At 40.8% G+C, this 16,536-nt stretch overlaps 1 protein-coding gene across 1 annotated transcript in view; it reads left to right on the top strand.

Annotated features, from left to right (window-relative positions):
- Nucleotides 1-16,536, top strand: part of DLG5 (discs large MAGUK scaffold protein 5) — a gene marked incomplete at both ends in the record, with an annotated part of 103,852 nt that overhangs the window by 48,833 nt on the left and 38,483 nt on the right. Inside the window, 4 exons of the mRNA XM_079536557.1 lie at nt 1,906-2,071; nt 6,281-6,424; nt 6,912-7,095; nt 11,555-11,814. Of these exons, the coding sequence (XP_079392683.1) occupies nt 1,906-2,071; nt 6,281-6,424; nt 6,912-7,095; nt 11,555-11,814 (754 nt within the window). The remainder of the gene's footprint in view (nt 1-1,905; nt 2,072-6,280; nt 6,425-6,911; nt 7,096-11,554; nt 11,815-16,536) is intronic.

The raw sequence follows: 16,536 nt of genomic DNA on the forward strand, positions 1-16,536 counted from the left end.
ACTGAAGCTTTTTTTGAATGTCCACAAATTTAACGTTATACAGTTATTAAAAAGGTGAAGTTGTTATTGAGCAAAAATGCATTTTTTGGGGTTTGGATTAGAGGGAATATTGTTTATATAGCTCTTAAATCTTCACTGGTATTATATGTTGACAGTATCATCATTGTACTTTGCATACAAAAATACTTTTTTAATGTAAACATAAAAAGTGACAGGTTAATGAAAAATAACTGTTTCTGGTAATAAGGTTAATGACTTCATGTTTGTCCAGGAACTTCTTTCCTAAGGCTAGGTAGCTTGATTTTATTTATTTATGCTTTATTATATGCTTTATAATATGCTTTATTATTTATAAAGCAGTCTTGCCTTGCCTGGCATAGCTTGGGGATTGAATCTACCTAAGACTGTGCACCCTGTTAGTTCCTGAATTAGGAATTATATTTGTCTACTTCTTCACTTGTTGATGAAACTGCCTTCCTCATTAACGTCTATACTGTTCCAAATGGACATGCATTTTGACTTTTCCATTTATTATTTCCTGTCTATTCATTACAACATGAGCCTAGAATAGTGCATGATGTTTCTGAATAATCTTTCATTAAAAATTATGCTGAATAATTCTTGTTTTAGGAAATAAAAGAAACACACTTGTGTTTTATTAGTGTGAGATCCGTAGCCTTCATGGAAGAGGTTACTCTTGAATGAAGGAGTAGCAGGAGAAAAACCTAATTGTAGGCTCTGTTGAAAGTCCTTTAGAGCAGTGTGAGTCCATGTCTTGTATCTTTCTACAGAATGTGGGATGTTCCTGCAATTTTTAACTATCAAAACATTTGTATGCATTATTCTAACTATGCAATAGTTAGATTAAAAGAATAGTCTGTGCTCAGAAATTCTTGTTACACAATTATATTAATAGGTGAAGGGAATAGGAACCGGGGTTCTAATACACTGGATGTTCTGTGTATGGTTAGCCCTAGCCCTGAAGTTAGTTTGCTGTGGAAACTTGAGAACAGGAAGTTCTAGTTAAAAACTGGAGGGAGTTTTTGCGTTCTGTGGACGAATCTCTTTGTATTGATATGAGATACCAAAAAGACAGTGGGGCATTACTGTTTATCACTGATGAACGTGGTGGTGATAGTGATGAGATCCTGCATGTACTGTCCAGTTGCAGTGATTGTAGTGTGCTCATTTTAACCAGTGTTGTTAAAAGTGAAGCCTGGCTCTCCTAATTTGCTGCCAAGTCAAATCTTTGCATGCATGACTGATAAGTTGTAATGTATGAAAACAGGATTTTCCTGGAGAAAAAAAAAAATAAAAATCAAGCTAGTCATAGTATACCTATGAAATAGTCTATCTGTAAGGTTAAAGGATCAGGAGAAGAGTCCCTCTTCTGTAACAGTTTGTCTACAGTCACTGAGCTAAGTTGATGTAAGTGTATTTTTTCTTCTTTATATATACATATTTTTTTCTTAAAGCATGGAACCTGATACTTCGTTGGAAATGACCTTTCATGTGAGACTTTTTTGTCACTGTTGTTTGAGGTCTTTGCAGTTATGAGTCCAAAGGTGCCTTGCCTTTGGCAAGCCATATGGCTAATTTTTCTTACTTTGCCCATCAGTTGTCCCCTCTTAGATGGTAGGTTGTAAGTACATGAGGAAGCAAGGGACTTACTCATGAAAACATTACTTGCAACACAAATAAAGCTGTTTTGCTAATGTGAAGTCTGACTGAATTGAGTTTTTGTGTCAACTCGCTGATGAAAACTTGAACAATTTGTTTTTGAACAAGAATCTGTAAAAAAAAATATATATAGTTTTTTTTTTTTAATAGTACTAATTATTTCAGTGAAGTGGCTTTGTTCTTTTGAGGAGTTCTCTGACTGTCAGTTCATTGTCTCTTGGTCAGGTACAACTGGCAAAGCATCATCTCCACCACCTGTATCAGATACAAGACAGATGGGTGAGAAGCTGGAGACAATATTATTTCAGCTCCGACAGGTAACTCGGGAGAGGGATGAGCTGCGCAAGCGACTTGCACTTTCATCTCCTGGATCAACTTTTGATGACTGCAGGTAATTTCCTTTCAACTTAGTCTTCGTTAACTTTCAAGTATCTTGTTTCTTGCCTGTAAAGTAGCAGTAATATTGCAGTGTGTGTTTATGTTGCTTTTGAGGTACATACATTGTGGTGACGCATATGTAGGGGTAGGGTGACCACATAGAGGTTTCAGAGCTGCATGTGGAATGCATGTTCCTGCTTTTTACAGCAATTTTGCTGTGGGATTGAGGGGAATAGGTGAATAGGTCTTGAATCAATCTTGAGAGAAGAAAACAAGCTAGTTGCTAATTATGGGAGGATGTGGAAGACAGTGGCTGAAGTGTTTGCTGCTTTGAAGTGGTGATTAATAGAAATCTTGTCCATACGAGAGGTTTCAAGATTTGAGCCAGTGAACTGAAGATGAGAAAATCTGTGTGCTTTATTATTTGCTCCTTAGCTGATTGTTTCAGCCTCCTCACCCTGGGGTTGTTGGAAGGAAGACTACTGCAGGGACTTGGGGAGCTTTGTGTTCTATCTTGAGGGTCTGTAAGTGTTGTGGTGAAGAGAGAAAAAGGGTTGTCAAATATCAATATCTTTGACAGAGCTTTGGTTTATTTCTTACTCGAACAGAGATTCTTCTTATGTGAAGCCACTAGAGCTTAGGCATTGGGGATTTTACAGCTTAAAGTGTTGTTCTCTATAATCCCGGATACTATTAATGAAGTTCTGATGAGGTGTGCTCTAGCCTGCCCTAGTTTTCTTTCTTTAGTTGTCAAATCAATCTTTTGCCAATATTAAGATTTGTACGTTGCAGAAAATATGAAAGTTTACAGCTTAAAGAAAAATCATTACAATAAACATTGTTTGGACAGTGTTTGGGTAGTTTATATAAAATGGAGGATGCTAGCTTCCAAAAAATTGAATATTTGATGGCTGGAAAATGAACAAAGGTTACTAGCTGACTTTTTCTTTTCCTTTATAAAATAAAAAAATAATACTCTCATATAAATATGCTACTTTGCTTTTTGAAAACTTGATGGTATTTTGTACTTTCCTCATACAAAAAACATTGTTAGCTTTCCAGTTGTCAAAGCACCAACACTGCCAACTGCCACTCTGAATTGTGAAATGTGAAAGGCCACCATTTAGGTGATGGCTTTTGCAGCCTTAAAAGACATTGTAGTATCACAGTGGTTCTCTCAAACATGGGTGCTGTAGAGGTGAATCTCAACAAATCGTGGTGGCATGCTTAGAAATAGCTGCAGCTGGCAAAGCGTTTGTAGGCTAGGCTGTGCTGGCTGAGAAGGCAGGTGGTTGCAAAATTGAGAGCTGTTTTTGAAATCTAGTGTTGACTAAGTCCTAGAGTAATGGAAGAGGAACCACAAGAAGTGGATTGTGATGAGCTAAATCAGAGTAGCACATGTTACTCTGTTGGACAGGAGTAGGATTGCTCATGCTGTGATTGAGTCACATGAGAGTGACTGTATGCATACACGTGTTGCTAAAGTAGGGCTTTGACCAAATGACTTATTGTGGTCAAGGTGCACTCTGTATTTGTAGTTCCCTCTGAAAGTAATGCTTCCTATGTAGATTCATGGAAACTACAATGGATACGGAGCACAATAAGATTATGAAGCAAATTATCAGCTACGAAATGCTCTTTTTCAACACTATTAACTATGCGTGTTCACCAGCAATGAACAAGAGCCTGCATGCTGCACTCATAAAAATCTGCACCATTGGAGGTGACCCACTGTCACTGCTGTTGAAATGCGCCACTGATGGCCTCACTGTACTCACATTCGGTGTTTGGTCTCCAGAAGCATTCAGCAATTGTCAGTGAATGTCAAAGGGTGCTGTTTATTCTGCATGGAGGAATTGAGTGACACACCTTTGCTTCATTCACACTTCTACGTCAAATGCTATTCTGTCAGACTGTCCATCTGCTGCCATCTGTCACAAATGTAATGGAATATTGATGGGAAGATTCAGCCTTTGCTGCCATACCATCAACATCCACCTCTGACATTGTAGTCCAACATAATAAAATATGAGGCATGACTTCCACAGCAATGCTTTTATTCTGTCTGGCAATTGACCAACACAGATAATGTCTACAATGTGTATCCAATGTACTTGATGCATTTTTTATGTTAGAAAATAGTTCATAAAATCATAAATCATGAAGTTTAAAACCTGGCTTTAGTGGGATTATGCTTCCTTTTTTTTTTTCATCACTGTATTTTCTACTTTCAAAATGAAGTTTCTTATAGCTGTCTGTGCGTCTTCTCCTGGATCCTGTACCTCTAACAAACAATTGAGGGGGCGGGGGAATAAAAGGAGAAAAATTAGTTGATGTCTAGTTTGTTCAGTCTCATATCACATTTAGTCCGCTGTTGCACAGATTGCCCTGTCTCCCTTTCTTGCCACCATACTCTCCAAAATGGCTGTAAGCTCTGCTTTAGAAGTAACCAGAACTCTCTTAGTTCTGGTTTAAAAAAAAAAACAAAAAAAAAAAACAAAAAAAAACACCAGAACAGCAGCATGGATTCTGGAACTGAAATTCACCTGGCAACTGAACTGTAGTAAAAATGGTTCTGCATAGCTGCAGTGTTGAGAGTCATAAGAAAACACATAGCAGTCACATCTGACTCACAGGTGCTTAGCATATGTCTGCAAGGTGTGAAGGTACTTTTTAGAAACTTAGTTGTATTTGAGCTGCTTAGTAATAAGGTCTTGTAATTCCTCTTTTGCCCCTTTCTCCAGGAAGAAGGGGGAAGAAAGAACCCATCAATTCTTTCCTTTACTGACAGACTGCAGTAACAATGAAAACACAAATTCATATAAAGAAACTGAATATTCAAGTCAAGTCTTCAGGAATGTCTTTTTTTCTACTATATTGTTACTTTTTGAATTCACTATCTGTTTCTGGGTATAAAAAGAAAACACTCATGCAGTCTTACAAATATATTACCATAACTACTGTAGTGTTAGTTTCCCTTTTAAAATATAATTCTAATTAGCAGTATTAAAACTCTATTTGAGATGTTTGCGCCATTGACAGAATCACTGAAAATCCAAGTATTGATTTAAATTAGACTTCAGAGTGAGATTTTTGAAAGTTGATACTATCTGTCCAGCAGTCACTAAAATGAGAACATGAAGTAAAACACATTTAATTCTAAGTTGCAGCTTTAAGCTTACTGAGTCCAGTTAACATACACTCATACTAAGTTAATCAAATCCACCTTACTGCAAAATATTTCATTGCAAGAAGTTTCTCTAAGAAATAACTGTTGAGTCTCTCTCAAAGCTGCGGTGACAACTTGTTTGGCATGTCTAGCTTTCATACATGAATTACATGTATGTTTCATGTATTGTTGAACTCTTAAAAAAAAAAAAAATAATAATAATTCCTATAAACAAGGATATCATGCAGGTAAATATAAATATCAGCCTACAATGAGAAACAGATAGCAATGCTGCCAGTAGCTTCCTGCATTCTAGCTGATCTACGGGAAACAAAAAGCCTGCACTGCAAAGGTGGTATATTCTACACTGCTGTTCCAAGGGCCTACGTCTTAGCAAGAAATAATGCATTTGTACTAAGGGAACTGTGTCGCTGTTCAGAAGTCAGAAAAACAAACAAACAAAACAAAGCAGTCCATTCAAATCTGTGTAGTTGTTGATACTTGTTAAGTAAGATCACAACAGCTTAATGCTGAACCTCATCACAAAATCCAGAGAAGCATCAGTTACTGCTTTCTGTGGTTGAAAGGCTAAGTGAACTGCGTCTGCTTAGCCTTGAGAAAAGAAGACTAAGAGGGGACCTGATCCAGATCTATAAGTATCTAAGGTGTGAGGGGCAGAGTGGCGAGGCCAGATTCTTCTCAGCAGTATGTGGAGACAGGACAACGGGAAATGGCCAGAAACTACAGCATAGGAAGTTCTGCACAAATGTGTGCAAGAACTTCTTTACAGTGAGGGTGACGGAGCACTGGAACAGGCTGCCCAGGGGGGTTGTGGAGTCTCCTTCTCTGGAGATATTCAACACCTGCCTGAACACCTGGTGTAGGGAACCTGCTTTGGCAGGGGGTTGGACTCGATGATCTCTGGAGGTCCCTTCCAACCCCTATGATTCTGTGGTTCAAACAGTATATGAATTTTAAAGCGCAGCAAGGGTCCAACAGCCTCAGCTGTGTGGTAATGTTTATTTAACTTCAAAAATACTTTTTCCTTCCTAGGCCTAGTCCAAAACCTAATCATGACTATGAAAGACTGAAGATTCAGTGCATGAAGGCCATGTCAGACCTACAGTCCCTGCAGAATCAACATACTAAGACATTAAAAAGATGTGAAGAAGCAGCAAAAGAGGCTGATTTTTATCAGTAAGTATTAGTAAATCTGTAAGAAGCAATTTACCAATTAGTATTAAATTGTAGCATATTAAAGTATGGTAAACAAATGATTTCTTGTTCCGTTATTCCACTCTAATTGCACGATTAATGTTTGCATGCATCAGATAAAAAATAATTTGAGACTATTTGAAATGATAAAAATATGAGCTACATGTTTTATTTTTGGAGAACTTGAGGTAGAAATCCCTGATAGCTTGGTGGGACGTAGACAAAGAAAGCCTGGTTGTTGACTTGCAATTACAATGCAATAGTCAGGTTTGAGAGCAGAAGGTAATTGGAGAAGATGTAGTTTGCTATTTTTATGTTCTTCTCTGATTTTTCTGGTTCTTGTAATTCTCAAATTTGAAGAACTGAGTTAGTTCGATCTGCTTCCTAGGTAGCGGGCTCTTACTTGAAACTAGTTACAACACTCTGGGCAAATTTATCTCCCCATGTGTGTTTTTCTGTGCCATGACAGCACATTGCACAGTCGACTGCTGAGTGACCAGTCACAGCTGAAGGAGGACATGGATACCTTGAAGAGGAAAAACACACAGTTGGTGAGAGAGCATAACCATCTCCAGCAGTCGTGCGAGGAAATGAAAAGGCTTCACGATGAGGATCAGAAAGAGATAACAGACCTACGCAGCCAGCAGCAGCAGGTAAGTTACAGCTTGTAATGTATGTGCTAGAAGAATACATTGACTTTTTTCTTTGACAAATAAGTCTAGAAAAATGAACGTGTAGCATTGCTGCATTTTATGTCTCACTGAGTCTTAAAAAAAAAAAAAAAAAAAAAAAAAAAAGCCTTACATGTTACTAGGGATGAATGTGAATTTGAATTAATTTTTTCTGTACCTAGCTGGAGAAAGAACAGGGGATATAGAATATTAAATAGCATGAAGAGATTTTGTTGCAGAGAAGAAAAGAGTTTACATGATGAAGATCGTATGTTATGTGGTATTTTTAAATTTATAGGGGAGGCATCAAAAACCTAGTGTGAAGTTGCAAGGTGATTGAAAAAGGCTATGGTACTGGATTAATGTATGAGACAGGACAAGCTTTAAAATGGATGTTATGCTTTTTTTTTTTTTTTTTTTGCCATGTGTTACAGGAAAAAAAAAAGAGTGACATTTTTCTTTCTTTTACTGACAAATTTTAGAGGAATTAACGAAGATTGGTTATTTAGGTTCACAGATGCTATTGAGTTAGGACAAAGCTATAGATCAATTAACGTCCTTGAGAGCAGCCCTGTGGAGAAGGACCTGGGAATCTTAATAGATGAAAAACTTAACATAAGCCAGCAGTGTGCCCTTGCGGCTTGGAAGGCAAATGGTATCCTGGGCTCCATCAAAAGAGGGGTGGCCAGCAGGGACAGGGAGGTGATTGTCTCCCTCTACTCTGCTCTTGTGAGGCCCCATATGGAGTACTGTGTCCAGGTCTGGAGCCCCCAGTACAAGACAGACAGGGAGCTGTTGGAGAGGGTCCAGAGGAGGGAGGGCCACAAAGATGATCAGGGGACTGGAGCACCTCCCCTATGAAGACAGGCTGAGGGAGCTGGGCTTGTTCAGCCTGGAGAAAAGAAGGCTGCAATGTGACCTCATTGCAACCTTTCAGTACCTAAAGAGAGCCTACAAACAGGAGGGAATCAACTCTTTGAAAGGGTTGATAACAGCAGGGCAAGGGGGAAATGGTTTTAAGTTGAGGGAGGGAAGATTAAGGTTGGATGTCAGGGGGAAGCTCTTTACTATGAGAGTGGTGAGGTGCTGGAACAGGCTGCCCAGAGAGGTTGTGGATGCCCCATCCCTGGAGGTGTTCAAGGCCAGGTTGGATGGGGCCCTGGGCAGCCTGGTCTAGTAATAAGTGGGGAGATTGGTGGCCCTGCATGTGGCAGGGGGGTTGGAGATTCATGATCCTTGAGGTCTCTTCCAACCCTGGTTGTTCTGTGATTCTGTAATGTTTATGAACTTGAAACAAAAAAAAAAATGTCTTTTCAGAACTAGAAGAAGGCATTACACAGCTGTGTATAACAATCTCAACAGCAAAGTTGCTTGTGTATTCTGAACAAGGAAAGCCAAGAGGAATCGTCATTAGTGACTGGTACTATCAGGTCCACGGTTCTCATCCAGAACAGTTAAAGTAGTTACACTAACATCTGGAATGGCTAAATAGAATATCCTATTTGAGTGTGTGTATTCTGATTCACAGGACAAACTTACAAGTCAAACATTAGACTTCAGAAGTAAAACCTTTGTAAACAAAAATAATCATTTGCTAGGGTAGGAGGTGCAAAGGTCAAAACAAGCTCTCTCTGATAAGTGGTGCCTTAGGAGATATTTGAGAGCTAGTGAAAAAAGGAATGGCAATTTGCATTTCCTTGTGGCCCAATCCTCTCAAGTATTCATCTTTAGAGTTCTGTTGTGGTTTGATGAATTGATTCAGAATGTGGGTTATGTTGTGTGCAGCAAGAATAGTTTGCTGTGTTAACCTGGGCAAATGGCATAATTGTTCTGTGCATCAGCTTTGCATCAGCTTGTCAGGCTGCAAAGCAGAGGTGTGAAATCTCCAAGAGAAGGTTGCTGTGTTTTGAGATTGTCTAAATCTGAAATTGTCTGTCAGCACAAAGGAAGGTTGAAGCATCATTTTAAACATTTATTTGAAGAAATTCAGTCTCATGTCAACAACATCATGATTAAAACTTTAAAGTATGTGTGTTACTCTCAATGAGAAAGTTGTGTAGCTCCATTTCTCAGCATGTCAAAGTGAATCATGTCTTGAAGGGGTGCCAAGATCCTTATCTTGTCGGTGTCATTTCTCATCTGTATTAGTCTAATTCTGTTTTTGTTGATAACTCTGATGTCTTGTTTCATCTTCAGGCTGTGTCAAAACAGCATCTCATTGGCCTTGGAGAGCACAAACTTTTGACTGAATTACTCTTAGTTTGTCATTGATTTGCTGTTTAGGAGCTGCCCAGCTTATGTTCCTGCTGCTCACACTGTTTCTTGTAGTTGTCTTCCTTGGTCCAGCTGGGACTACTCACTTTTTCTCACGCTGGGCTTTTGAATAGAAGACCTTCCTTATTTCTCTGTTTCCTGCTTATGGCATTTCTTTCTGCCTCTGTGAAATCTCTTTTAGCAAGTTTATGCTTACTTCCATCAAACTTCTGGCGTAGCTGTCCTTCTTGAATTATTTAGTGTGCTTTCGACAAAAAAGCAGTACAGGTATGCTTAGGCAGTGAGAAGAGGCTTGTTTCTGTTTGGATTCTCAAGAACTCTGTTTTCAAACTTATTTTGGGAACTAATCTTCAGGAAAGGAGTATTCATGAGTACAATGTAAATTAACATATGCTTACACTTTACATATGCTTACATTTTATTATACAGAATAATAGTATGTTCTCGAATAAGAAGCAACATTGACATGTTTATTTTCTCTAAAATGGTTCACTGACTCATGCTAGCTACCAACGCCTCCAGCTCTGTGTGGCTTGTGCTACTGAAACTGACGAGAACGTGTCTGTGTGTTTGGAATTCACCATGCTGATGAGATTCCCTAAAGCTCAGTTTTGTTCCTGGAGTGCTTTGTGAACACTAATTAAAGGAGACCAGCATCCAGCATCAGGCTAAAGAATGTTACCTCTTCTCTTCTTTGTGCACAGAAGTGTTTTTCTGACAGTAAAAATTGGTCTGTGCTACCTATGGGCAGTGAGTAGGGCACACCGAGTGGGCAGGCTGCATGGTGGCAACAGTTTCTTCTCTGCAGACGTCCCATCTCCTATGTCCTTGCAATGAATGTAAGAAAAAGATGAAGAGCCAAAGGTACCTGAAAGTGTCAGTGATATGGGATCAATGTGCATGGCAGGGAAAATCTTTTCCAACTTTGTAGTGAAATCGTGCTATCTCAGCTCTAGAGCAGATGACTAAAAAACCAAGTCTGGTAGTTGAAATGTGTTTGATTTTGTGTGAAGTGGTTGCTATGTGTTTGTTCTGAACTTTTGATAGAGCTCATCTTTTCAGACATTAAAGGACATAGATGTGTGGGCTAATCTTAGGATTATGTAAACTCCTGACACCTCTGTGTATCAAGCCACCCTGTTTCTTCCTATTGCTCCATCAAATCTAGATTTCAATTTAAAATACAGGAAGAGGAGAAAACCAGTATGGCATATAAAAATTAAAAAAAAATTCCTCATTTTGTGCACATTTTTTGCCCTTTACTATGAAGAGACTCAATTTTCTGAAGTTCATGAGTTTGTTGTTTTTGCAAGTCATTTACAATAAATGTTGCCATTTACAGCACAATTCTTTGTTCAATGGAAATTAATTTACAACTGATTTTCTGGTCAGAATTTGCATGTTAAAGTGGATTTTGTGTCCCTATTAATATTGTTTGAATAGCTTTTGAAGCATGAATGTTTGTAGATAGTTTTCAGATTAAGTATTGTGTAAATATTAGAATAAATGCCTGTGTGTCTGGATTAGATTTCATTCTCTTAAAGTTTTAAATGAGTTATTCCCTGAGCATAGAATAGAGTCTGTCATGAGTGCCACCTCTTGGTCATTTCCTAAATTGCAACTGTTATCTTGCTCGTCGAATAGCAATTAACCTCTTTCCGAAACTTAAAAAATACTTCAAAAACAATGTAAATTTAATATTCGTTGATAGCAATTACGGTTAGAGAGTTTCACTGACTTATGAGAAGGCAGATTTTTTTTTTTTTCAGTTAACATTAAGCAGATGATATAGTGATGGTTAGAGTAGCAGTAATGCTAAGTGGAGGCTCTATTCTTTCTTAATCACAGAAAAGAACATTTATTAAAATTGCAGAGTGTATTTTTGTTTTATCGTTATTGACAAAAGTATCGGGCTGATTAAAAATAAAGTTTATTTCTGATACTATTGGTTTTTAGGAGTCTGAAGTTAAGATTATTTTAATATAGAGATTTCATCAGTACATTGGCCAAGTGCTGCTTAAATAAAGACTTCTTTTGCTGTGGAGACAATACTTTTAAATGCGAAGTAAAAATAGATGATCTTTAAATGCTTTCTCACATCTCATCAAGGCATGCGTTTCTCTCTACATGCAAGACTTAAAGTTTCTCTTTTTTTTTTTTTTTTTAGGTTATGAAGCAAAATGGGTCATCAGAGATATTAAATAAGCTCTATGATACAGCAATGGACAAGCTAGAGGGTGTGAAGAAGGATTACGATGCCTTAAGAAAGCGTTACAATGAGAAGATAGCAAGTCACAATACAGATCTCAGTCGCCTAGAGCAGGCTGAGGAGGAGAACAGACGTCTTCAGAAACAGATTGACATGCTAATGAAGCAAAGGGACACAGCAATACATTTTCAACAGCAATATTCGTCCTCTCTCAGAAGGTATAGGGTTTCTTTTATATTTGGATATGCTGTGGAGGCTGTAACAATCTTAACATTGCATCTTATTTTCACTGCAGAAGAAATTCTAGTATTTTCTCTTGGTGAGATGTGTAAGCTTGTGTAAAAGAATTTCTAGAACAGCATAAAATATGTGAAGGGGATGTTATTTGGAAAAAGTATATATAATTTCCAAAAGATGTTTAGCTAGTGAAGATATTCTCAAGTTAATTTCCTATGACATAAGAGTTTCAGACCATGGGGGACTCTTGAGACAGAGCTTAAGCCTTGCAGCAGAGTTCACTGGAGGCATTTGTGTGTCTTAGCCCACTGGGAAGGTGTTGTGACTGAGAGCAGCACAAATGCCAAAGCAGGAGGACATGAACAATATCACACCATACTTAACTTCTCTCTGCTCCAGCTTGATACTAGGTCTGCTGTCTTGGTTAAGATGAATGCTAACAGTCATTAAGAATCCAAAGTACATCTGTAGATGTGAAGAATGTTTTTACTTCAATCTCCAACAGACCAAATCCAAGAAAGTGTTCTTTACCACTTTTGTAGACAGACTGTATTTAAAAATATTAAATTGAGCATAGGTGCTATACATATGCATAGCATGTATACAGTTCTAATCTTTCTAATAAGTTATTATTAAATAACTTATTAGTTAATAAGTTAGCGTTTAGTTAATTAGTTAATTAGTTAGCGTTTAAAGACTGCCTCCTCCAAGAAAGAAAGGAGAGTGGTAGTTGTAGGTGACTCTCTTCTGAGAGGAACAGAGGGTCCAATATGTCGTCCTGACCCTACCCGTAGGGAGGTGTGCTGCCTTCCTGCGGCCCGGGTCAGGGATATTTCTAGAAAACTCCCCAGCCTTATCCGCCCCTCTGATTATTATCCTCTATTGATAGTTCAGGCCGGCAGTGATGAGATCCCTGTTAGAAGCCTGAGGATTATAAAAAATGATTTTAGGAGACTGGGGAAGTTAGTTGATGGAGCGGGCATACAAGCAGTGTTTGCCAGCATTCCCTTGGTGACAGGGATGAACGCTGAGATGACCAGGAAAAGCCATCTTATAAATGCATGGCTGAGAGGCTGGTGCAAGCGTAAAAATTTTGGATTCTTTGATCATGGGGTGGTCTACTCGGCATCTGGCCTGAGGTCTGATGGGAATTGCTTGTCTCCAAAAGGGAGACGGATACTTGCCCAGGAGCTGGCGGGACTTGTAGAGAGGGCTTTAAACTAGATAGGAAGGGGGAGGGGGATAAAGCCAGGCCTGCTAGAGAGCAGCCTGGGGAAGTGGTAGTGGGATTAGGTGAGAGGCGAGGGGCTCAGCTGAGGTGCGTCTACACTAATGCACGCAGCATGGGCAACAAACAAGAAGAGTTGGAAGCCATTGTGCAGCAGGCAAACTATGACCTAGTAGCCATAACGGAAACGTGGTGGGATTGCTCCCACGATTGGAGTGCTGCAATGGATGGCTATAAACTCTTCAGGAAAGATAGGCAAGGAAGGCGGGGTGGAGGTGTAGCTCTCTATGTTAGGGAATGCTTTTACGCTACTGAGATTATGACTGGGGATGATAATGTTGAATCCCTATGGGTAAAGATCAGAGGAAGGGCTGACAAGACAGGCACCCTGGTGGGCGTCTGTTATAGACCCCCAAATCAAGATGAAGAAACAGACGAGGTATTCTATAAGCAGCTGGCACAAGCTGCACAGTCGCCTGCCCTTGTCCTCATGGGGGACTTTAACTTCCCTGACGTATGCTGGGAGTACAGCACAGCACAGAGGAAGCAGTCTAGGAGGTTTCTGGAATGCGTAGAGGACAACTTCCTGATACAGCTGGTCGGAGAGCCCACGAGAGGAACTGCCCCACTAGACCTGCTGTTCACAAACAGGGAAGGTTTGGTGGGAGATGTGGAGGTTGGAGGCTGTCTTGGACAGAGTGATCATGAAATGATAGACTTCGTGATTCACGGTGGAGCCTGGAGGGGGAATAGTAATACTGCTACCTTGGACTTCAGGAGGGCGGACTTTGAATTGTTCAGGGGACTAATAGGGGGAGTCCCCTGGCATTCAGTCCTAGCAGGCAAAGGGGTCCAAGAGAGCTGGTTGCTCTTCAAAAAGGAAGTCTTAAGGGCGCAGGAGCAGGCAGTCCCCCTGAGCTGCAAAATGAGCCGGCGGGGAAGAAGACCGGCGTGGATGAATAGGGAGCTATTCCTGAGGCTCCGGGAGAAAAAGAGAATCTACCGCCTGTGGAAAGAGGGACAGGCCACTCAAAATGAATACAGGGAAGTTGTTAGGATGTGTAGAGGTGAAATCAGAAAGGCAAAAGCCCAGCTTGAATTTAACCTAGCTGCTGGTGTGAAAAGGAATAAGAAACTCTTTTATAAATACATTAACAGTAAGAGGAGGACAAAGGAGAATATCCACTCTTTGCTGGATGAGGCTGGGAATGTGACCACTGAGGATAAGGAAAAGGCGGAGGTTCTGAATGCCTTCTTTACGTCTGTCTTTAAAAGTCAGACCAGTTATCCTCAGGATACCCCTCTCTCTGACCTGGTAATCTCGGCCGGGGAGCACACTAACCCCCCTGCGATTCTGAAAGAAACAGTCAGAGACCTACTGCTCCAGCTGGACTGTCACAAGTCGATGGGGCCAGATGAGATCCACCCAAGAGTGCTGAGGGAACTGGCGGAGGTGATAGCCGAGCCGCTTTCCATCATCTGTCAGCGCTCCTTGTTGACTGGTGAGGTCCCAGATGACTGGAGGCTTGCCAATGTGACTCCCATTTATAAGAAAGGTCGTAAGGAGGATCCGGGGAACTACAGGCCTGTCAGCCTGACCTCGGTGCCAGGGAAGGTTATGGAGCAGATCGTCTTGAGGGAGATCATGCGGCATGTGCAGGGTGACCGGGGGATCAGGCCTAGCCAGCATGGGTTCATGAAGGGCAGGTCCTGTTTGACCAACCTGATCTCCTTCTATGATCTAGTGACCCATCTGGTGGATGAAGGAAAGGCTGTTGATGTGGTCTACCTAGACTTCAGCAAAGCCTTTGACACTGTCTCCCACAGCATTCTCCTGCAGAAGCTGGCAGTCAAAGGCTTGGATGGGTACACTCTTGGCTGGGTGAGGAGCTGGCTGGAGGGCCGGGCGCAGAGAGTGGTGGTGAATGGAGTCAAATCCAGCTGGCGACCGGTCGTGAGTGGTGTTCCGCAGGGGTCGGTGCTGGGGCCTGTCCTCTTCAATATCTTTATAGATGACCTCGATGAGGGCATCGAGTGCACCCTCAGTAAATTCGCAGATGACACCAAATTGGCTGGAAGCGTGGATCTGCCTGGGGGTAGCGACGCCCTACAGAGGGATCTGGACAGGCTGGAGAGCTGGGCTGGAGCCAATGGGATGAGTTTCAACAAGGCCAAATGCCGGGTCCTGCACTTCGGCCACAACAACCCCAGGCGACGCTACAGGCTTGGGGCGGTGTGGCTGGAGGACTGCGTAGAGGAAATGGACCTGGGGGTATTGATTGATGCTCGGCTGAACATGAGCCGACAGTGTGCCCAGGTGGCCAAGAAGGCCAATGGCATCCTGGCTTGCATCAGAAACAGTGTTGCAAGCAGGAGCAGAGAGGTGATTGTTCCCCTATATTCAGCACTTGTCAGGCCGCACCTCGAGTACTGTGTCCAGTTTTGGGCCCCTCACTGCAAGAAAGATATTGAGGCCCTGGAGCGTGTTCAAAGAAGGGCAACGAAGCTGGTGAGGGGTCTGGAGCACAGGCCATATGAGGAGAGGCTGAAGGAGCTGGGAATGTTCAGCCTGGAGAAGAGGAGGCTCAGGGGAGACCTTATTGCTCTCTATAACTTCCTGAAGGGAGGTTGTAGTGAGCTGGGGGTCGGCCTCTTCTCTCGTGTCATTAGTGATAGGACCAGGGGGAATGGTTTCAAGCTACGCCAGGGGAAATTCAGGCTGGACATGAGGAAGTATTACTTTTCAGAAAGGGTGGTCAGGCACTGGAATGGACTGCCCAGGGAGGTGGTGGAATCACCGACCCTGGGGGTGTTCAAGGAAAGACTGGATGTTGCGTTGAGGGACATGGTTTAGTAGGAGCTATTGGGAATAGGTGAACGGTTGGACTGGGTGATCTTTTAGGTCTTTTCCAACCTTAGTGATTCTATGATTCTATGATTCTATGATTATAAGATATAGTAAGATAAAAGAAGTCATAACTTAGACTGGCATGGATTCTGGAAAGTGAGAAAAAGTCTTACATATGTACTGCAGCAAACACCAGAACCATGGTGGAGCTCAACATGTTTGTATTATGACTTGTGGTTTAGGTGTTTTTCTTCAGAAAAAAGTTAGTTTGATGATGAGCAAAGGTCAGTTTTAGGAATTTCAGGCTTGACATCCTTATTCCTATGAACCAATGATTCAGTTGAGTTAATAAGGTGGGACTTAACTAAAAGGTATAGATTCTTTATCTTTGGATCTGGACTTCTTTTTACTGGTTGCTAGTTACAGAAACTCAGGCTTTATTCGTCTTATTCTTTATATTGTTTTTGCATAACCAAATCTGCATTTGTTTGGCTGATCAAAAAAATTTTAATATGTGTTTCAGGTGTGTGTATTTTTCAGAACATCAGACTCAACAAGCTTTCATTTTAAAGATGAGTTGATCATAAATTGCAGTACTACCATTTTCTTTTATTAATACCAACAGTT

This window comes from Tetrao urogallus (assembly GCF_951394365.1).
Source record: "Tetrao urogallus genome assembly, chromosome: 5".
NCBI classification, from domain to species: Eukaryota; Metazoa; Chordata; class Aves; order Galliformes; family Phasianidae; genus Tetrao; species Tetrao urogallus.